This window comes from Caretta caretta, chromosome 5, assembly GCF_965140235.1.
Source record: "Caretta caretta isolate rCarCar2 chromosome 5, rCarCar1.hap1, whole genome shotgun sequence".
In the NCBI taxonomy this organism is placed as follows: Eukaryota; Metazoa; Chordata; order Testudines; family Cheloniidae; genus Caretta; species Caretta caretta.
Window position 1 is genome coordinate 51624226 of NC_134210.1, and position 24036 is coordinate 51648261.

General features: G+C 42.0%; 1 protein-coding gene across 3 annotated transcripts in view; it reads left to right on the forward strand.

The window, feature by feature from the left end:
- ZFYVE16 (zinc finger FYVE-type containing 16) overlaps positions 1 to 24036 on the forward strand; it is a 61433-nt gene that overhangs the window by 17484 nt on the left and 19913 nt on the right. For 2 of the 3 annotated variants that reach the window (XM_048851863.2, XM_075128548.1), the window contains exons 2-6: positions 2809 to 2917; positions 3132 to 5377; positions 11918 to 12014; positions 14888 to 15064; positions 17003 to 17154. In XM_048851863.2, coding sequence (XP_048707820.2) covers positions 2848 to 2917; positions 3132 to 5377; positions 11918 to 12014; positions 14888 to 15064; positions 17003 to 17154 — 2742 coding nt within the window. In that variant the 5' untranslated portion in view covers positions 2809 to 2847. The remainder of the gene's footprint in view (positions 1 to 2808; positions 2918 to 3131; positions 5378 to 11917; positions 12015 to 14887; positions 15065 to 17002; positions 17155 to 24036) is intronic. The other variant, XM_048851865.2, reaches the window with a different exon arrangement.

Here is a 24036-nt window from a genome sequence, read left to right on the forward strand (position 1 = left end):
CCTGGTGTCTGGCTGCGCGTAACCAGCAGCTAGGCGATTTGCCTCAACCTCCCACCCCGCCATAAACGTCTCCCCCTTACTCTCACAGATATTGTGGAGCACACAGCAAGCAGTAATAACAGTGGGAATATTGGTTTCGCTGAGGTTTAAGCGAGTCAGTAAACTGCGCCAGCGCGCCTTTAAACGTCCCAATGCACATTCTACCACCATTCTGCACTTGCTCAGCCTGTAGTTCAACAGCTCCTGACTACTGTCCAGGCTGCCTGTGTACGGCTTCATGAGCCATGGCATTAAGGGGTAGGCTGGGTCCCCAAGGATACATATAGGCATTTCAACATCCCCAACAGTTATTTTCTGGTCTGGGAATAAAGTCCCTTCCTGCAGCTTTTGAAACAGACCAGAGTTCCTGAATATGGGAGCATCATGCACCTTTCCCGGCCATCCCACGTTGATGTTGGTGAAAAGTCCCTTGTGATCCACCAGAGCTTGCAGCACTATCGAAAAGTACCCCTTGCGGTTTATGTACTCGGCGGCTTGGTGCTCCGGTGCCAAGATAGGGATATGGGTTCCGTCTATAGCCCCACCACAGTTAGGGAATCCCATTGCAGCAAAGCCATCCACTATGACCTGCACATTTCCCAGGGTCACTACCCTTGATATCAGCAGATCTTTGATTGCGTGGGCTACTTGCATCACAGCAGCCCCCACAGTAGATTTGCCCACTCCAAATTGATTCCCAACTGACCGGTAGCTGTCTGGCATTGCAAGCTTCCACAGGGCTATCGCCACTCGCTTCTCAACTGTGAGGGCTGCTCTCATCTTGGTATTTATGCGCTTCAGGGCAGGGGAAAGCAAGTCACAAAGTTCCATGAAAGTGCCCCTACGCATGCGAAAGTTTCGCAGCCACTGGGAATCGTCCCAGACCCGCAACACTATGCGGTCCCACCAGTCTGTGCTTGTTTCCCGAGCGCAGAATCGGCGTTCCACAGCATGAACCTGCCCCATTAGCACCATGATGCATGCATTGTCAGGGCCCATGCTTTCAGAGAAATCTGTGTCCATGTCCTGATCACTCACGGGACCGCGCTGACGTCGCCTCCTCGCCCGGTATCGCGTTGCCATGTTCTGGTGCTGCATATACTGCTGGATAATGCGTGTGGTGGTTAATGTGCTCCTAATTGCCAAAGTGAGCTGAGCGGCCTCCATACTTGCTTTGGTGTGGAGTTCGCACAGAAAAAAGGCGCGGAACGATTGTCTGCTGTTGTCTGACTGATGACACGGCTTACAGGGTTGGCTTCAGGGAGCTAAAATCAACAAAGGGGATGGCTTTACATCAAGGAGTATTTCAGGCAGGACTTCACGGAGGGTTCCAATAAGAAATGGTGCACCTAAGTTATTGTTCTTATTGGAACAAGGAAGTTAGACTGGCCTCTGATTGATACATGGCTAGATTTACCTCGCTGCACCTTCTCTGTGAGTGACTGCAGTGTGACCTAGAGGAATGAGTCCCCTAGACAGGGGAGGAGGCAAATGAGTACAAAACAAATCTGGTCTATTTCTTGTTTTGATCCACTCCATCTATCTTTTACATCTTTGGCTGGCAGCAGACGGTGCAGAAGGACTGCATGCCATCCACATCTCATGGCTGCTCGGCAGAAGATGGTACAGTACGACTGCTAGCCATCCCCATCTCTTGCCTGCATGGCAGAAGATGGTGCAATACGACTGCTAGCAATCCTCATCTCTTGCCTGCCTGGCAGAAGATGGTACAGTACGACTGCTAGCAGTCCGTATCGCCTGCCCGCTCACCGTAAGACGGTTCAATAGGACTGACTGCAGGATTAAAGAGAATGACCTGGTCAAGTCACTCCAGATTTAGTTCCTGTGCCCATGTCTGCCCAGGCGCTCCTGATCGACCTCACAGAGGCGACCAGGAGCACCTCAGACATGACGATGATGGCTACCAGTCATACTGTACCGTCTGCTGCCACAAGGCAAGGGGTTGCTGCTACTGTGTAGCAATGCCGTACCGCGTCTGCCAGCACCCAGGAGACATAGGGTGACGGTTACCTGAGCGGGCTCCATGCTTGCCATGGTATGGCGTCTGCACAGGTAACTCAGGAAAAAAGGCGCGAAATGATTGTCTGCCCTTGCTTTCACGGGGGGAGGGAGGGAACGGGGGGCTGACGATATGTACCCAGAACCACCCGCGACAATGTTTTAGCCCCATCAGGCATTGGGATCTCAACCCAGAATTCCAATGGGCAGCGGAGACTGCGGGAACTGTGGGATAGCTACCCACAGTGCAACGCTCCGGAAGTCGACGCTTGCCTCGGTACTGTGGAAGTGCTCCGCCGAGTTAATGCACTTAATGCACTTAGAGCATTTTCTGTGGGGACACACACACTCGAATATATAAAACCGATTTCTAAAAAACCGACTTCTATAAATTCGACCTAATTTCGTAGTGTAGACATACCCTTTGAAACTATGAAATTGTGACAGTACAGCAAATGCCTTCAGATGATTCAATTTTGGCAAGGCTATTTAAATCCCTTTGTTTCTTTGTGAAGATTCCTGAGAACATATTGAACATAAAGATTTTACAATGCAGTGTTTATAATCTTGGGTTCTGTATATGGGGAGATGGCAAGGGGGTATTCTAAAATTTGCAAGAAAATATTTCATTGTAAAATATAAAACTGTTCTCATTCTCAAAAGAGCATTTTTATGAAAATTTTTAGGATTCTGTAAACCGTTTGCTACCCAATCCTTTGAATAAATAAAACAGCACATTCTTCTTTATAGGTACAAGAGGGCTAAAATTTCACTAGAGCCACAACTAGAATGGACAATTACTTTAAAGCAGCAGTCTGTGACTTGGACAAACTACTTGATGAATTTGAGCAAAATACAGGTTAGTTGGATCTTTGTGCTACTTTTTTTTTCTTTTCTTTCTGTATGGGGAAAACAAACTTAAATAGTTAAGACCAAGAGGAAGTGAAAATAATTTTGTCTGTTCATAAGTGGTGTTTTTTTGTTTGAAGAAAGCTTTAGCGAGGTGGGAGTGCCGTTTGAAGGAACCAGTTTTATAAACTTTTTGCTTTTGATCTCTTTTTGTTTTTAAATAGATGAACTTGACTGCTACAGAGCAGCTGCAAACCAGTGTGATTCAATACAGCATTCAGTCTCTTCAGAATTGGATTGCTTACAACCTGTATTCCTCATACCAAAAGTGCAAGAATATGTTAGCAGTTGTAGTATGTCAGAAGAATTCTCTCTAGCCAGTCAGGCTACAACAAATACAGCAAAGTTTGAACTGAATTCCTCCGCACAAAATGAGAAAAATGTTACTGGACTTGATCTTCTGTCTTCTGTGGATGGTGGTGCCTCAAATGAAATTCAGCCTTTGAGCCTGGGGAGGTGTAGTATACCTGTATGTGATCTCATCAGTGACACAGGTAATTTGATCCATTCAACGAGTAATCATGAAGATATTCAGAAGCTGCAGCCAGATGACTTCCAGTGCATTGAGAATTCTTTGGTTGGCTTTGATTTATCTTTAGTACCAGCTACAGTTTGCAGTTTGTCAGTAGCTTTCGGTGGTGTTTCAGGCACACAACAACAGAATGGTGGGGACACAACACCACAAGATGCAGGACATGTTGCAACAAAAGAGTTGAGCCAGTTGGATTTTAAAACACACAATCGTGGTAAAGCAAAGCTCTCTGATTCATGTGATGATCAAAATAGGACAGAAACTTTAAAGGATATTCAGATATTTGATCAGCTGGAACAAATTACAGGCCTTAACGCTACATCTGCCTTTGTAACATCACAGAGCCCAAAAGCTCTCAGTTCCAAAGATGACACAACCGTTGAAAAGCTGTCTTGTGAATCATTAAAAGATGAAAATCTGTGCTATGTGATAAGTCAAGAGGCACCTGAAGAGAGTGTTAATGACAATGTATTTTCAAAAGATGACGGTAATGGGGAATCCTTGCCTTCTGATCTGCCAAAGAGTTCTGAATTACACAAAAACAGTTTAAAATTATCTGGAAAGTGTGTTATACCAGACTCTTCATCTCAAATAGAGGATAGAGTAGTACTAGATAAGATGAAAAGTGCAGAAGAAAACATGTGCAGTCCAGAACTTAATACCAATGAAATATTGCACAGTGTTTCAACTTCACATGTAACTGCTGAAGATACCCAAACCTCATTGTCATGTCTTCCACTTGCTGTATCCATGTGTGGTTCATTAGTTGTAACAGAAGACAAAAGTGATCATATACCTCAGAATGAAAAAGCAGATGTCATCAGTGATACTGTGACTATGCATGCAGGAAAATCTAAGCCTGGATTCCCCAATGTGGAATCCTCTGGAAAGATGAAACCTTCTGAACAGGAAGGATATCTAAACCAAATCAACCAATGCTTTGTAGAAGAAGCTATAACTATAGATGGAAAGAAGAGGGAATCTGACAACAAAATTAATGAAGGTGATTCTCCCCAAATGCATGCTGCTGCTGCTGGCCCTGTTGGAGAAGCTAAAATTGAACTGTGCAGTGATGGTATTCAGCCAGTTGACAGTCATGATCAAAGTATTACTTGTCCAGTTTTAGCTGACTTAACTATTGAGGAATACTTAATTAAAAGTGATTCACTGATTAGTGATGCTGAGCTTGATGCCTTCTTATCTGGACAGAGTTTTCAGCCCAGTAATTCACAGCCCTTTGAAGAAGGCATGGACGACCTGCTGGCATCTGATGCAAATCAGGCAAACAACCTGGATTTCGAAAAGGTCAATGATTCACAAACAAAAGCAAAACTGGAGGAGATTGGAGAGATTTCCAGTATTAATAGTACTTGTAGAATAGCTGATATTGAATATAAATTGGAGTCTCCCCCAGAAAAAAGTACATATCCTATTCAACAAGAGGCCTCTAACCATATAACTGAGACTCGTATTGAAGTACCTGTCCCTACTCTTAGCCATCAGAATGTACATATTGGAGGTGCTAGACCTAAACAGTTGCTTAATCTTTCTCAAAGAACTGCAATTGAGAGAGAGTTCAGCAAGCCAGATATGCCTAGGACTGAATTCCAGGAAGTGAATTCCTTACCACCAAAGGCCTCCCCAGAAACCAAAACTAGTACTGATATAAGCTTCAAATGTAATCCATCTGATACAGAAAACTCCTTGGAAGCAGGCGGAAGTTGTGTGCCTGCAAGTGTAGAACTTGGTAAAGCACCTCTAGTTCTGGGACTAAAACAGCCACCCTGGGTTCCCGATTCAGAGGCACCCAACTGCATGAACTGCCAAGTCAAGTTCACGTTTACAAAAAGAAGACACCACTGTCGTGCATGTGGGAAAGTAAGTTATGAAAAAATGCTTTGCATTACATTGTTTTGCCCATGTATTGTGTTACAGCAGGGGTTTTCAACCTGTGGTCCATGGACCCTTGGGGGTTGGCAAACTGTCTAAGGTTTCCAAAGGGGTCTGCATCTCCATTCAAAATTCTTTAGGGGTCCTCAAATGAAAAATACGATGCCATAACACAATGGTTTTCAGTCTAATAAGACCACTCTGACTTAGTTTTTCCTTCCTTTGCCTGATATTTAGTGCTACTTTTTTAGGCTCTACCAACCTTTCATTAGGAAACTTTTGTCAAATACTAAGTGAGTCATCTGTAACTCTTTATAAACTATAAAACTATAGAGTTAAATTTAATTCAATCACTGAATATTAAGCAAAGATATAAGATTTTACTGTGAAAATACAGTTGAGGTGAAAAATCTTGCCCTATGACCTATTATTGACCAACTTAAGCTGATTACTGAGGAGTTTTTTCATTGGCTATCCAAAGTTTTTCTCTATCTTCTAAATCAGAGGTGGATAAACTACGGCCTATGGGCTGCATCTGGCCCGGGGATCATCCTGCCCGGCCCCTGAGCTCCCAGCTGGGGAGGCTAGTCCCCGGCCCCTCCCTCGCTGTTGCCCCTCCTCTGCAGCTATGCTGCTATGTGGGCAGTGCCCTGGCTCGCTGCTCCTGCCGGGCAGCGTGGTGGCGTGGCTGACTCCGGCATCGTAAGGGGGTGAGGAGTGGGGGGGTCCCTGGAGGCAGTCAGGGGACGGAGCAAGGGGCGGTTGGATGGGGCAGAGGTTCTGTGGGGGGCAGTCAGGGAACGTGGAACGCGGGGGACTGGATAGGCGTGGGAGTCCCACAGGGCCTGTCGGGGTTGGGAGTGTGGATAGGGGTCGGGGCAGTCAGGGGCAGAGGCAGTTGGATGAGGGTGGGGTGCTGGAGGGCGGTGGTCCCGAGAGGGGGCGGTCAGCGGATAAGGAGCAGGGGGGTTGGATGGGTCGGGAGTTCTGAGGGAGGCAGTCAGGGGGCGGGAAGTGGGAGAGGGTGGATGGAGGTGGGGGCCAGGCTGTTTGGGGAGACACAGCCTTCCCTACCCGACCCTTCATATAGTTTTGCAACGCCGATGTGGCCCTCAGGCCAAAAAGTTTGCCCACCCCTGTTCTAAATGATGGAATAATAAATCTTAGTATTTCAAATCTTAATGAAATCTGAGAAAGTGCAGAGAATGTGGGGAAGACAACTCATAATTATTCTTGATTGTGGTAATCTTTAAAGTGGTCGGTATAATGAATAAGATTTGCTATTTTCAGTTGCTATTTATTTTCCACTGTATGTTAGTGATGGGCTATGGAGCTAATATATTACACAAAATCACGTAGTTAAAAGAATATTAACACTGCAAACTCAAGCACTGCAAAGTTAAGAAATGCTAGAATTAAGGATATTATCATAACATGTAGGAGCCCTAGTTCTGAACGAGGATCCCACTGTGCTAGGTGCTGTACAAACACAGAACAAAAGATCCCTGCCCCGAGGAGCTTAGTCTAAACCTGTGCAGCATTAATTTGAGCCTTAGTGCATATACGTTACAATAGTCTTAGACTTTAATTATATGATCACATACTATTTTTTTACTAAGGACCCCTGCCTCATTCAATGCAGAAGATGAATAGTGCTTAATGAGCAGCAAGCTGCTATTTAGTGTTTTATTTTATCCTGATTCAGTGTGTGGCCCCATACCTTATTTACTGCACATCATTTAAAGCCTGCTCTGAATACATAATTAACTTCCTCATAGGCTTTTCTGTGGTACTCCCATCATTATCGGAGTGCTTCACAAATAGGAATACATTTTATTTTCACCTCGCTCCAGTCAGGTGACAGTATTATTCCTGTTTTACACACCGAGGAAGCTGTGGCACAGAGATTAAGGTCAACAGTGTACACTGATTTTGGGTGACTGCTTTGAGATGCCTAGCGCCTGATTTTTTTTGAAGCACTTAACATGTTATTTTTACCATTTTGCATGTTCAAAGCACATCTCCCATAGATTCTCTTTAAAGCGGAGTGTTTAGCACTTCTGCATATCCTACCCCAGGTGCTTAGTTAGTGACCACCTGTGAGAAGTTGGATTTAACAAGTTGTCCAGAATCACATGGAAACTCTATGGCCGAGGCAGAGAGAGAATCCGGTTTTCCAGAGGATCATTCAACTGCCTTAACCGTGAGACCACCTTTTCTCTTGCTGCTGTCCCCAGCCTTATTCACTACATACCTTCTAAATTCTGTAGCAAATGACACAGGGGTATTACACACACCTCCTTCATAATGCAACCCTGTTTCATCCTCTGAGCAGTTCTACCTTGTGCTGTGACTGAGATAGGAGTCCTGTTCAAAAAAAAAAAAAGTATGTGATTATGTAATGGCGATTGTATCATAATGCATACTCGTAGGGGGACTGTGTGAGTTTGTGGGCAGTATTAATTTTGACATTGCCTAACTTTTGAGTACTTGACATTACAAACTTAATTTTTTCACATCTTTTTATGTATAATTTTGTTTGTAGCTTCTTTTAAAAGGAAATTTGAAAAAAAAAGTTATTTCATAGATTTATATTGACAACACAGGGTTGAGTAACAGGGTTGGAACTTTTAGATCCACAGCACAGACATCTGCCACTTGGGCTCATGGTAACAGAGTGTTATCTGGTATGTGAACCAGACACTAAAAGAGGATGAACACTCATTTTGGTGGTAGGTTTCACAGCTGTTTTGCTGATGACAGAAGTATGTTGAGATTTGGGAATGTTGGGTTCCATTTGAAGTTCTGGAGGACTGTGTTCTCTAGCGGTCACAGATCCTCCTACCTCTGGTCTTTACCCCAAGCCTGACCCATTCTGTGTCTGTCCCTTCCATCCTACTCATGTCTAAGTAGTCTCCCCCCCATACCTCATACCATTCGCCTTGCCTAGCTAGTTTGTCTTTTTTCCTCAGTGCTCCCCATCAGAGTCCCATCCCAGTTTCCTTGCCCAGCCAATTCCAGTCTTTCTCCTTCCCCATAGCTAGTTATGCGAATCTACTCCCACTCCCCCATCTGTGCTTGTCTCTGGTCTCTTCTGCATGGGAGTCAGCTGTTTCTTCATCCACATTGCCTGAGAGCACAGGAGAATTAGTCTTCTTGCTCTTAGTTTCTGTGCCTGTTGTTGGTGTTCCAGGTGCAGTGCAGTTGGTGTTCCAGGCTAATGTCTTGCTTAGCTCTTGCAGCTCTGGGCTAGAGCATGTCCAGTACAGTTGGTATTTTCAGAAAACTTAGCTTCCAAACTCTTAACAAGTCTCTACTGAGCATGTGCAAACTGAGACCCTGAGTGCCCCTGTGCATTCTCAGATGTGGGATGTAGATCGTCCCTGGTGTTGAGCTGCAAAAGCATCTTGAAAAGCCATATCCTTTGACCCCTTCTGTGGTATGTGAGATCTTGTGTGGGAGTGATGTAGATTGCTTCACTGTTACTTCACAGTTCGCAGTTGCTTCACTGTTACTGCAGAAAATGAATGGAACCTGCTTTCATTCAGTCAAGCTGGGTCTTAGTCTAATTTACCAATTTCTTGTAATTAAGAGTGGCATAGAAAAGCTCAGTGTACATAGCCTGACTTGTCCCTGGAGCCTTCAGAGCCTTTACTGGGCCCACATTGGGCCAAGAGCCTTGTAAGAGCTATAAGAAGTATGTTTGCGGTGATGTAGGAAGCGCCCATCTTGGTGCCCACTTCTGACACCATTGCCCTTGGGCCCAGTGCCACACCTTTCCTCCAACACTGATACCTCTGTCTTGGCACAGTAAGTGCATGCAGATGTCTGTTGGGGTTAAAGAAAGGAGACACAGAATCTCACTACAAGACGGTAAAAGCAGAAGTGAACAAGCGCTATTCTTCATATTTCCTGACATACGAAGGCCTTGGAAACTCTCATATGGCACAGCTGTAATCTATTTAAGTTCCTCTTGAGCCAGTGTATTGTCATCAACTAACTTGGACCCTTCACTGATCTGGATGCTGGTAGCCCCTTTGATCTCTGTAGACCTGAGTGGGGGTCCACCATCGAGACTACTAGACCCCCTCCCCACCGTCTACCACATGCTTTTCTGCAACCTGACTCTGTTCCTGTATCAAATTCTCTGGTCTCTGTCTGGTACCATCTCAAAGACTTTCAACCCTTTTGGAAACCTTTAAGGTCCGCTGTCTTGACCTTGATACTCTGCACATTTGCCCTTGCCTCAGATCCAGACATCATGGAAACATCTCATGCAGGGCCCTCTTGAGTTCTATATGTAGGGCCACGTGAGGAACTTAGGCAGCACCATGACCAACTCCGGTACTGACCTGTGTGCTGGCATTGATCCTCTCACAGCTGTCTATTCACCTGGCACTGATTCACCCTTCCTTGCTGACACCAATACTAACCCTGCACCCCTCACAGCTTCTGGAAGAGCTGCCTATATCTGAGGAATGTGATGAGACTCCTTTGGTGAAACATACAGATTGGTGCTTCATCCATTTCCCCTCATGATAAATGGACAGTTTCAGGAACTTTTGGGGAGCTAGGCAAATGCTCTCAAGTTGCAAACAGTTTCACCAGGGACATCTGATTCCCCGTTTGACATATTACAGATGCAGACCAGGGAAAAGCTTGCTCTGCCTATCAGCTCTGGCCTTCTCAGTCCAGCCAAGGATATCTGATTCTCTCCTTTCTTGTTCCCACCTGTATCAAAGAGAAGACAGGATGTGTCCCAGACTAGCTGAAGGACATACATTTTTACTACAGCACTTTTCATAATTCAAGACCCCCTGACGGGTCCCAGGGAAAAACTGGTACAAACCAAGCCGTTCTGTAGACTAGTGGGCTTGATTCCTCATCGACCTATGCCTTTGCTCATCTGAACATGGGTAGTAGGTTATTACTCACTAAATGTACAGACGAAATTGACCATCCCTTCTCCAATGCTCCCAACAGTTTGTGTGGAAAACAGGGACAAAATCTTCAGGGGAAGCCCTTTGCTCTCCCTTTTCCTGTCATCACGGTCACCTGGGATGCTTCCAGTCTGGGCTGGGTTGTGTATCAAAATACATGATCTAAGGAACACTGGAGTCCAGACACCATGTCAGAGTAATGGAGCTCAGGGTAGTGTAATGGGCTATTAAAGCCTTTTGTCCATTCCTGCAGCTATGTGTAGAGCAGGTGCTTGACAACACCATGGACATGTGTTAAATCAACAAGCAGGGAGGAGCACGTTCTCAGCTCCTATCTGCAGAGGCAAGAAAACTGTAAATGTAGTATATCCAGAACCAAATCCACCTGTTGTTCTTGCTGGGAAAGTGAATGTGAAGGCACACTTGCTTGGCAAGAGGATTTAGGATCAACCATGAACACAAGTGGCTCTTGAAACTAGTGGTGGCTATTGCAGCATTTTGTGAATAGGGTCTCTCAATAATAGATTTCTCTGAGTTGGGACAGAGCACCAAAGTGTATTACACAAGAGCACGCAGACAAAAGCTCTTTCTCGGATGCATTTCTGCTGGGCTGTAGCCAACATCATCTTCTATATGTTTTCTATTCCATTCCCCTGATGCCCAGGATCAAAAGGAAGATCAGGTTCAATTGAGCCAACTTTGTGACCTTGTCAGCACTGGTATCCAGGTCTTCTGCAGATGGCCAGAGAATATCTTTGCTTGCTGCCTGTGTGTCAATATTAAGGGAAGGGATTCTGCCACTCAACCTAGATGCACTTCCCCTAGCAGTATGGAAGATAACCTGCTGGATAATGAAGTTCCTGTCCTCTAAGGGCTCAGACCATCTTCTTACAATCCAGGAGGACTTCAGTCTAACATGTGACCTAAAGAAAAAAATGCAAGTGGGTTTACTATCTAGGCCACTGAATAAAAGGTTTGCTCAGTCTTAGGCTGGGAACTCTGCTGTCTGACCGTGTCTTCTGCACCTTTAAGTCTTGGGGTGGGGTTATCCTTAACGTCTCTGAAGTTCCAAATGGCAGTAATATCTGCTCAGAAGTTACATTAAGGTCAAACCCATTTTTTCTCATCCTACACTTTCTAGGTTTCTTATGGTCATAGTAAATGCATTTTTCTCCATTTAAGGAGTGGCCACCTTCATGAGACCTAAAATCTTTCCTTCAAAGGCTTGTAATTTGGCCAAATTTAGGTGCATTTCCATGGGAACAGCAAAAAGTGCATCCTGGACATAAAGGCAATCCCTCCTAAACTTCATATTCCTGCTCCAAAACATGAGGGTGTAGAGCTTCTCAATGAGAAATGGTTTTGGAAATGTATTTATGAGAGAGGGCAACCCCCGGCCGCATTTTGAGAGATGTCTGCACCATGAGGCAGACACCCAGCATGGAAAATTTCAGCTCAGATGGTTAGCTTGGTAATTATACAAGTAAATAAAAATAGTCTTGTAATGAGAAGTGTCAGGCAATCTTAACTGTAGGTGGCACTACCATCTCCATGTAAAATGTTTAAATTAGCTTTTGTTCTGACCCAGGTGTTCTGTGGTGTCTGTTGCAATCGGAAGTGCAAGCTGCAGTACACTGAAAAGGAAGCAAGAGTCTGCATTGGCTGTTACAAATCTATTAATAAAGGTAAAAAGTTGTGATCATGGTTTTATTTACTTGTAATTACTACTTTTCCTCAAAGGAGAAAAGTTAAGCAAAATTGTTGTGTTAGGACTGAAGGATGAATCTGTGCACCCAGGAGGAAGCATTTCCTTTCTAAGACAGTGATTGAAATGTTGATTAAAATTTGCTTGGCTAATTTTAGTGATTAATTAAAGTGACTTCAATCTTACATCTTCATTCTCTGCCACAGCCACCGTAATTATGCATATACTTGATGGAAAGGCATAGGGTTTCTAATGCAGCTAGAGTGCTGCTGGTTGGTTGGTATGGAGTCTAAATTGCAAAAATACTGCATGTAATTCCTTTCCCAAGACTGTGTGTGTTGAGGCAAGCGACATTTTCAACCTATGTTTACCTGAAGAAGGCTTCCTCAGATTGTTTCCAAGACTGTGTCGCCTAGTCCACTCTATTATGCCTCCACTTGTGTCATAAATGTTCATATAAATGGGCTTTGCAAGATTGTGCAGTCTTTTTTGAGGAAGGTTAAATTGTGTGAAGATGTGACATTATTAGTATGGGGAACAAGAGTGACAAACTGAAACCCTAATTTCTTGTATTGAAACATTTAACAAAGATAAAAGAGGAGTGCATTCCTGTTTTATTTACCATGGTTTTTTATCATGAATCTGATTGATTTCTTCCTTTTTGATTATCCCAGTTAAAGCTTGTTTTTACTTGTAATATTCTCCTGCCTGTAAATAGAAGAGTTAAGCACCTAAATGTGATTGGTATTGAAACTCCACCATAGACCCTTCTTTACCTTTCCCAATATGGAGAATATGGGATTTGTCAGTACTTCACAAATATTGTCACAACTGAGCATGAAATCAAGCTAGCGTGACTTGTGATTAATAGACAGAAGAACATAGCATCATTAGAATCATAGAATATAAGGGTTGGAAGGGACCCCAGAAGGTCATCTAGTCCAACCCCCTGCTCGAAGCAGGACCAATTCCCAGTTAAATCATCCCAGCCAGGGCTTTGTCAAGCCTGACCTTAAAAACCTCTAAGGAAGGAGATTCTACCACCTCCCTAGGTAACGCATTCCAGTGTTTCACCACCCTCTTAGTGAAAAAGTTTTTCCTAATATCCAATCTAAACCTCCCCCACTGCAGCTTGAGACCATTACTCCTCGTTCTGTCATCTGCTACCATTGAGAACAGTCTAGAGCCATCCTCTTTGGAACCCCCTTTCAGGTAGTTGAAAGCAGCTATCAAATCCCCCCTCATTCTTCTCTTCTGCAGGCTAAACAATCCCAGCTCCCTCAGCCTCTCCTCATAAGTCATGTGTTCCAGACCCCTAATCATTTTTGTTGCCCTTCACTGGACTCTCTCCAATTTATCCACATCCTTCTTGTAGTGTGGGGCCCAAAACTGGACACAGTACTCCAGATGAGGCCTCACCAATGTCGAATAGAGGGGAACGATCACGTCCCTCGATCTGCTCGCTATGCCCCTACTTATACATCCCAAAATGCCACTGGCCTTCTTGGCAACAAGGGCACACTGCTGACTCATATCCAGCTTCTCGTCCACTGTCACCCCTAGGTCCTTTTCCGCAGAACTGCTGCCTAGCCATTTGGTCCCTAGTCTGTAGCTGTGCATTGGGTTCTTCCGTCCTAAGTGCAGGACCCTGCACTTATCCTTATTGAACCTCATCAGATTTCTTTTGGCCCAATCCTCCAATTTGTCTAGGTCCTTCTGTATCCTATCCCTCCCCTCCAGCGTATCTACCACTCCTCCCAGTTTAGTATCATCCGCAAATTTGCTGAGAGTGCAATCCACACCATCCTCCAGATCATTTATGAAGATATTGAACAAAACCGGCCCCAGGACCGACCCTTGGGGCACTCCACTTGATACCGGCTGCCAACTAGACATGGAGCCATTGATAACTACCCGTTGAGCCCGACAATCTAGCCAGCTTTCTACCCACCTTATAGTGCATTCATCCAGCCCATACTTCCTTAACTTGCTGACAAGAATACTGTGGGAGACCGTGTCAAAAGCTTTGCTAAAGTCAAGAAACAATACATCCACTGCTTTCCCTTCATCCACAGAACCAGTAATCTCATCATAAAAGGCGATTAGATTAGTCAGGCATGACCTTCCCTTGGTGAATCCATGCTGGCTGTTCCTGATCACTTTCCTCTCATGCAACTTAGTTCATTACTTAAGTTGGGAAATTGTTAGTCTGTTTTTTTACAGTCTCTGTGAATGTCCTTCTCCATTTGATTACTTTTGTAAATGATAGGTTTCAGAGGGATAGCTGTGTTAGTCTGTATCGGCAAAAACAATGAAGAGTCCTTGTGGCACCTTACAGACTAACAAATTTATTTGGGCATAAGCTTTCATGGGCTATAACCCACTTCATCAGATGCATGGAGTGAAAAATACAGTTGGCAGGTATAAATATACAGCACATGAAAATATGGGAGTTGCCTTACCAAGTGGGGGCAGGGAGGGTCAATGCTAACGAGGCCAATTCAGTCAGGGTGGATGTGGCCCATTCCCAACAGTTGACAAGAAGGGGTGAATATCAACAGAGGGAAAATTACTTTTTGTAGTGCCCACAAAAGCTTATGCCCAAATACATTTGTTAGTTTCTAAGGTGCCGCAAGGACTCCTCATTGTTTTTGTTGTAAATGAGGCATGTGTGGTTGCAGGAATTACATGGTTTGTTGTATGCTCATTGCTGAAGCAAAAGGCTGTACGAGTGTCCATTTCTACATTTTGAAGAAAAATAGACAGGAATATTTAACTTAAAATTTGAGGCAGCTGTAAACATTTAATAAATGGCACGATCTTATACACTAAGTGCATTATTTTTCCTTTTAGCACAGGCATTTGAAAGGATGATGAGTCCAACTGGTACTATCCCTAATTCCAGTGTCTCCTCTGAATATTGTTCTACTGTTCCACCTTTGCAGGAAGCCCAGACAGTTGGCACACCTAATTCTCCTTCATCTTCTCTTTTGTTACCTATCTCTGTACTTAAACAACCAGGTGCTGATGGTAAGTGCAACTCAAAATTATTTAAATCTGTTATCTAAATTTTCTAAGTTATTCAGCATATACTCTTTCAACACATACACAGAATAGATGCTTTTGCAGAATGGCTAGATTTATTTAGTCGATCAGTGTAGCCATTCAGAAAAGGCTATGGGTTGAGAAAAAAGATGGTATTAGGGTTAAGATACTGGACTTGGAGTCAGGTTTCCTGTGTGAGCTTGGGTGAGTCACTCAATTTCTTTGTCTTAGTTCTTCATCTGTAAAATAGCTAAAGGAAGTATATTACCCCTATCTTGTCTAGTTTGGTTGTAAGCTTTTCAGGGTAGGGACTGTCTCTTACTGTGTCCAATGTATAGTACAAGGGACTGTGATCTCAGATGGGGCCTCTAGGTTCTACAGGAAGATAAATAATACTGAAACAAAGCAAGTAGCTGGGTGACAACATTCTCTGGCGAGAAGTGATAATGGATAAAGCACATTTTCATCTCATTTATGTCAACTACACTTCTGAATTTTTTCTGCTTACTACAAAAATGTCACTGATAAAAGATTAGATGTACTTAGTGTCTTTAAAACAAAAAGTGGTAAGTTATATGAATTGTTTTGTTGATAAACTATTGTCTTGTATCCGTGGTATGTTGCCATCCTTGTATTACTCCAGTGGTATACCAATAAAATAAAAACCAGCAGGATCTTCTTAAAAGGGGAAAAGGCAAAATGCCACATTTATTCTGAATACAGAAAGAAAGAAACATAGTAAGCAGTTAGTTATAGCTATAACATTCCATTCAATTTAATATTTATTCACACACACACACGTCCTGCAAAGTTGTTACCATACTTACCAGCCTTAGAGGTCTTCATGCCAAGCCACTGGCCAGGTCGCCTGGACATGAGGAGGGAGTAGGGCCTTGTCAGATATACGTCTGACACTCCTGGAAGTTGGTTTGCAGAATCAGACCCCAAAGTTATCAAATTCCTATAAAAATGGACTCTAGAAACTATTCCTATGCCAGTCTATGGGAATTGCTTCATCATGCTGTTCCTGAATCAATCAGCAGATGGCACATTCCTGACTGCTCCGTGTTGTTCAGTTCTCCCATCCTTGAGGCTGTTGGGTGGATTCCAGTCTGCCCTCCGGGGGTCCTATATTTGTTTCCACTTGACACCTTTGGCCGATGGACACTGGATTCTTAGGCTGGCACCTCCCTGATCATTCAGTTATTATCCACACCAAGCATCCATCCACATACATCCTCTATTTTAATCACGATTGTTAATAAAGCGAGATAACTACAACAAAAGGGCGGGGAGTCTCTGTGTGCTGTTTCTGTTGTTACAAAGTATTGCTTTGAGAACAGACTCTGTCTTAGGATGTACTAACACAATTAGCAGCTTGCAAGTTTCACACAGAGGGAGAGAAACAGTACCAAAAACCAAGAGACCTCTTAATTAGTAATACCCTGGAATTTAAACTATGGGGAATCAAACTCATTTGTGATTTTAATACAGAACTTCTTTAATATGATCCAACATGAGAGGTAATTGATTAAGTAAATAGCAGCCTGTTTTAACTAATTAGGAATTGATGCATTAAGTATAGCTTGGTTACTTCTGCTGCTGGTGTGGGAATATCTTTGCCCACAGTTCTGCTTGACTGATTGCAGAGAATACCAGTTTTGTGTGTACGGTGATTGCTTAGTTCCAGTAACTTTTACTACTTTTAAATCAGAAAATTCCCATGTTTTGAAGAAATATATGTAGAAAGATGCATCACTTGCACTCCAAAAATCTCTGAACTATAATTATGGTTCATACTAAATCCAACATGCTTAATGTAAAATCTTAATTTGGAAAAAAGCCTGAAAATTTATACAGACGCTTTTGCTGTTGGAAAACTGTGGTAATACCAAGTTAGTATTTTTTTTTAACCCATTTTAGGGCTGTGTGCCAGAGAACAGAGGAGAGTCTGGTTTGCAGATGGTATTTTGCCTAATGGTGAAGTTGCAGACACAACAAAACTATCTTCTGGAGTCAAGAAGTCTTCGCAAGAGCTGAGTCCAGCAAGCCCTGACTTACCAGAGGTGCATATGGTATATTCTCAAAAGTATACACTGATTCATGATTTTTATAGATAAAAAGTTGAATGTCTTTAAACAGCTTTGTTTGCCCGTTTAAGATGACACCCTGTCAAGGTTCCTCCCCCACTCTGAACTCTAGGGTACAGATGTGGGGACCTGCATGAAAACCTCCTAAGCTTACTTTTACCAGCTTAGGTTAAAACTTCCCCAAGGTACAAATTAATTTTATCCTTTGTCCTTGGAATAACCATTGCCACCACCAAACTCTAACTGGGTTTACTGGGAAACGTAGTTTGGACACGTCTTTCCCCCAAAAATCCTCCCAACCCTTGCACCCCACTTCCTGGGAAAGGTTTGGTAAAAATCCTCACCAATTTGCATAGGTGACCACAGACCCAAACCCTGGGATCTGAGAACAATGACAAAGCATTCAGTTTTCTTACAAGAAGACTTTTAATAGAAATAGAAGTAAATAGGAGTAAAAGAATCACCCCTGTAAAATCAGGATGGTAGGTACCTTACAGGGTAATTAGATTCAAAACATAGAGAATCCCTCTAGGCAAAACCTTAAGTTACAAAAAAGACACACAGACAGAAATAGTCATTCTATTCAGCACAATTCTTTTCTCAGCCATTTAAAGAAATCATAATCTAACACATACCTAGCTAGATTACTTACTAAAAGTTCTAAGACTCCATTCCTGGTCTATCCCCAGCAAAAGCAGCATACCAACAGACACAGACCCTTTGTTTCTCTCCCTCCTCCCAGCTTTTGAAAGTAACTTGTCTCCTCATTGGTCATTTTGGTCAGGTGCCAGCGAGGTTACGTTTAGCTTCTTAACCCTTTACAGGTGAGAGGAGCTTTCCCCTGGCCAGGAGGGATTTTAAAGGGGTTTACCCTTCCCTTTACATTTATGACACACCCTCATAAATGCAGTGTTATGTGGCTTTGACTCCTTTCAGGCCAGTTGGATTTCATCAATTTTAATCAACTTTTTCATTTGTCCTTCAGTTACTTTCTAAAGAAAGATACATTCTCACTGGTTGATAGAACCATTAAAACGTGTTGAATTACAACTAAATAGAACCTTTATGCTAGATTTGTTACATCTTTTTTGCTACCTTGGAAGTTACATTGTAACTATATACATTTATTTAAGCAATTATATAGTTTAACATTTTCAATTATTTTTAATGGTACATTTTTAGTGTGTGAGAACATCGTGGATGATATATTGCTTATTTAGATAAGTAACTTTTTGCTCATTATTCATGTCAAGCTGCATTAGGATCGTAACTGGAATTTAATTAAACACAAAATAGCATATAAAACTTATAATACAAAACAACCTTAAATGTTTTAGATACATAAACTTCTCTTGTCAAAACAAGTTTCATATTTTACAATTAAATGATTCATTAAAGGAATAGAGGGAATAACTATAGTCAGTGAATTAAACTGATTATTTCAGGTCAGCCTGGGAAAATTTTCAAATATGCCAATTTGAAAGTGACTGACTGGAGCTTAAGTTCCTATCTGCCTACGTCCCCTGACAATGAGACAGCAACCTCCTAAGTTACTTAGTTGTCCTTCAGATTTTTAAAACTAGTAAATCTTATCCCCTCCTTCCTCATTTTTATTCGTAGGTTGAGACACAAGTTTTCCTGCTTTTTCAACTCTCAGTAGATTTCTCAACATTGAATGAATTAGTCCAAATGAAAAAGATTCTTTCTATTCCTACTTCTGTCAAAAGCTGGTTTAGCACTTCAGCAAACTCTGGTTCCAGGTGCTCATTGACTTCCATCAGTTCTGTGGTGTGACTTCTTTAAAAACATCATCAGCAAACATGTCTGCTCGAATGGTTCACCTCCAGCCCTGAAACGTATCATGGTAGGCATGATTGATGGATGATTATAAGATACCCAGGCCATAGCAGCATCTCCTTAAGGGGTTAGGCACCTACTCTAAGACTTTGGGTTGAAAATATTGGCAAGAAAATGAGGTGGAATAAATCCGTTTCTTCACTACCTGCAGTTTAACTTTGTCTTTGGGTATTGCTTTCTGCAATATCTTTTGAAGTTCTTTCCAAATTTCAACAGCATCAGTAATGCAGTAGCAATCTTTCTGCCGATTGTCCAAGGCTATGGTAATAGATTTAGTATATTCAGTATATCGTCTACATTTTGCTTTAGTCTGAAGTTGACTGCTTTCGTTGTGATAGTTCCATCTATTTTGTCACAAATTCCTTTACAATTTATCAGAATAGTCTAGTGCTTAATAAATAGCTCAAAAGAGTCAACCACTGAATTCCATCATACATCTTGAGGGAGAATTAGTTTGGATCCTTCAGCTCCATTCAGTAAAGCTGAAGCAAAGTGCGTTGTTATGGAAGTGTCTTGCGGTTTCATCATTTTCCTTTATTCCTGGAGTTGTACTTAAGTCTTTGGCTAGAAGATACATTAAATGAACACAGCTCCCATACATATATATATTTCAGGTTTTCTTCATCATCTTCTTCTAGATTTCTTCTCATCTTTGCTATATTCGAAGCATTGTCTGTGACAAAGCTATGCTCTTGACACTTTAATTTGTGGTCAGTTTGTTCCAGCTTTTACAGCTCTTTCTTTTAAATAGTCTGTAGAATGGGCACTTCCTGATGTATCGGTTGTTTCTGTAAAATAGGCAATGCCATCTTCTGTTGTTCCACAAGCACGTATTACTGGATCACTGTTTATATTGCTCCGTCCATCAAGACGCAGATTAATGGATGTCCTCTCGATGTTTTCTGCACACTGATCAATTTCCTTCTCATACACTATGTCCAGCCACATCCCAACAATGCCTGTCCTGCGAGGTGGAGTGTAGTCTGGTCATAATGGCTGAGCCATGTCAGTGAAACGCTTGTTCTGAACAAGATGAAAGGAGAATTTGTTGCATAAATGAACCGAACAATCTAGGGCCTTGCTGGAATTTGTTGGTGCTGAATTTGTCCATGGTTGATGATAATGAAGAAAACGTTTCTTTTATTAACAGGTAATTTACTGTTTGACATATGTTTAGTTGCAGCACTGCTGGTGGTACCAGCAGATATTGCAGATGATGGATGTTTACATATATGAACATCCATCGTTGTATATCAGATTTACTTTTAAACAGGAGATCCTCACCTTGAATGTCTGATTACATTGAGCAATAAAGAAATCATTCCAGAAGTCCAGCAGTAATAGTAAAAATTTAATTGATAAATACTCCCATAACAAACTAATAAACCAATTACATTTTGAACAGACACTTTGAAATTTGTAACTAAGTAATCTACCCAAAACACAAATTTATGACAATAATCTAAGTTTTCATTTACTAGCATATTAAGACATTGTAGGGAGTCCATAAGAATGGTATCAAAATAAGTTGACTAACCAGTCGATACATATTGCTCAGACATGTCCACATTGTCATCTTCGAAGTCATTGCCTTCTGAGGCGTATTTTTCATAGTGTTTCATTCTGTTAACCAGGCCTTGAATCTCTTTGTTGCACTGTTTACATTTGGCACATGTTCCTTTTTTATCCAGACCAGAGGTTCCTGAATTTCTTGAAAATATTCCCAAATAGTCTTTTTTACAATATGCAGCCATAACAGGTTTTTCCTCCAGTTCCCAGGTGTGTAAACACTAAAGGCTACACTTCAAAGAACGTCTCTTCTTCTCACAGTTTCTTGCTTTTATACTAGTGTTGCTCCTTTCTGGTTACACACCTTACTCCTTCTCCTTTGTTAAATAACTACCCAAACCCTCAGAAAAACAAAAGAACTAACAACAATACAAGATTTCTGCTTATGTAATCTGCATGCCTTTTGCATTGCAGTATTTTGTTTGTTTAGGGACTGAGGGGGATTTCTGTTTGTGTATGCATGTAAGAAGACAGAGCAAGGCCATTTGCTTTAAGTGCTCAGAAGCAAGGTCAGTTAGTTACTGGGCAGATCAGTGTTTTTCCATGAGCTGGAGAGTAAGTTTCCATGGTGGGTACAGTCATAAATATTCATAATTTGAGAACTGAGCCAATCAGAGCTCAGGTAGGGAGAAACTATAAAATAGGAGTATGACACTAGGCCTAACTCAGTGGATGATCCTGATGAGATACATGACGATGATTCCTGGAGTCAGAGGTTGGGTCCCAGCACTTGTGATGACTTTGCCAGCCCCTGGGTCCCACAAAGGATCAGGCTCTAAAGGTAGTATATTACATACTGGGCTATATTTATAAAGCTTGGCCTCAAAAGTTAGTTTTTCCCTGCTGCTTTCTCTGTATAGAAAAGCCAATGTTATTGATAGAGGCTCATGGATTCAACGTACTTACTTTTTATTTAATGTTTAAGAGATTATAATAAATTTAGGTCTTAACTAGGGCTGTTGATTTAATCGCAGTTAACTCTCGATTAACTCAAAAAAATTAATAGCAGTTTTAATTGCACTGTTAGACAATAGAATGCCCATTGAAATGTATTAAATATTTTTAGATGTTTTTCTCCATTTTCAAATATATTAATTTCAGTTACAACACTTTGTATTCTGTGTTGCATTACATTATTATTACAAATAGTTGCACTGTAGAAACATTAAACATGAGAAATAGTATTTTTCAATTCACCTCATACAAATACCATAATGCAATCTTTTTATCGTGAAAGTGCTACTTACAAAGGTAGGTTGTTTTATTTTTGAGTGCAGTTATGTAAAAAAAAAAAAAATGTAAAATTTTAGAGCCTGCAAGTCTACTCAGTCCGACCTCTTATTCAGCCAATCGTTAAGGGCATGGCTACACTTGCAGATGTAGAGCGCTTTGAGTTAAACCAGCCTTTGGAGAGCACAGTAGGGAAAGCGCCGCAGTCTGTCCACGCTGATAGCTTCAAGCACACTGGCATGGCCACATTAGCAGCTCTTGCAGTGGCCACAGACAGCAGTGCATTGTGGTAGCTATCCCAGCATGCAAGTGGCTGCAATGTGCTTTTCAAATGGGACGGGTGGGGTGGAGTGTGACAGGGAGTGTGTTGTGTGTATGTGGGGGAGAGAGAGTAGGGTTTGGGGGGGCTGAGAGCATGTCAGCATGCTGTCTTGTAAGTTCAGACAGCAGCAGACCCCCCGCAGACCCCCCCCCCTCTCTCACAGCATTCCACGCGAATGGCTTGCTTTGTCTTGGAGCAGATAAGCCACTGGCTGTCAGAAACGGAGCTTTCAAAGGGCATATCCGCATTCCTGCAGTGATTCAAAAACAATGACAAGAGTGGCCACTTGACTTAAGGGGATTATGGGACGTTTCCGGAGTAGATCAGAGTGCAGTAATGCAACACCTCGTCCACACTGGCGCTGCGGCGCTCCAGCGGGGGCGCAGCAAGTGTTATTCTACTCGCTGAGGTGGAGTACCAGCAGCTCTGTAGCCACAGAGTCAGAGCGCTCTCCGTGCCTTGCCGGTGTGGACGGGTAGTGAGCTAGTGCGCCCGGGGCTCCTTTATTGTGCTGTAACTCGCAAGTGTAGCCATGCCCTAAGACTAACAAGTTTGTTTACATTTACGGAAGGTAAAGCTGCTGGCTTATTTACGTCACCTGAAATTGAGAACAGGCATTCGCATGGTGCTTTTCTAGACGGCATTGCAAGATATTTACGTGTCAGATATACTAAAGATTCGTATGCCCCTTTATGCTTCAGCCACCATTCAGAGGACATGCTTCTATGCTGATGACACTTGTTAAAAAAATGCATTAATTTAAATTTTGACTGAACTCCTTGGGGGAGAATAATATGTCTCCTGCTGTTTTACCTGCATTCTGCCATGTATTTCATGTTATAGCAGTCTCAGATGACCCAGCACGTAGTTCGTTTTAAGAACACTTTCACTGCAGATTTGACAAAGTACAAAGAAGGTACCAATGTGAGATTTCTAAAGATAGCTACAGCACTCGACCCAAGGTTTAAGAATCGCAAGTGCTTTCCAAAATCTCAGAGGGACGAGATGTGGAGCATGCTTTCAGAAGTCTGAAAAGAGCAACACTCTGATACAGAAACTACAGAAAGCAAACTACCAAAAAAAAATCAACCTTCTGCTGGTGGTATCTGACACAGATGATGAAAGTGAACATGCGTTGGTCTGCACTGTTTTGGATCGTTATTGAGCAGAACCCATCATCAACGTGGATGCGTGTCCTCTGGAATGGTGGTTGAAACATGAAGGGACATGTGAATCTTTAGTGCATCTGGCATGTAAATATCTTGCGACATGGGCTACAACAGTACCATGCGAATGCTTGTTCTCACTTTCAGGTGACACTGTAAACAAGAAGCGGGCAGCATTATCTCCTGCAAATGTAGACAAACAAGTTTGTATGAGTCACTGGCTGAGCAAGAAGTAGGACTTACTGGACTTGTCGGCCCTAAAGTTTTTTACATTATTTTATTTTTGAATGCAGGTTTTTTTTTTTACATAATTCTACATTTGTAAGTTCAACTTTCATGACAGAGATTGCATTACAGTACTTGTATGAGGTGAAATGAAAAATACTATTTTTGTTTTTTACAGCACAAATTTGTAATCAAAATAAATATAAAGTGGGCACTGTGCAGTTTGTATTCTGTGTTGTAATTGAAATCAATGTATTTGAAAATGTAGAAAACATGCACAAATATTTAAATAAATGGAATTCTATTATAGTTTAACAGTAACTGATTTATTTTTTTAAATCACTTGACAGCCCTAGTCTAACATATTTTTTTTATTAAATTGAGCTTTAATCTTAAACAGGTTTATTTTTTAAAATAAATTATTATAATTGAATAACAATAAAAATCCAGGTTAAATAAAAAATCTGATTAATTTAAAAAAATGATTCAACTTTTTTT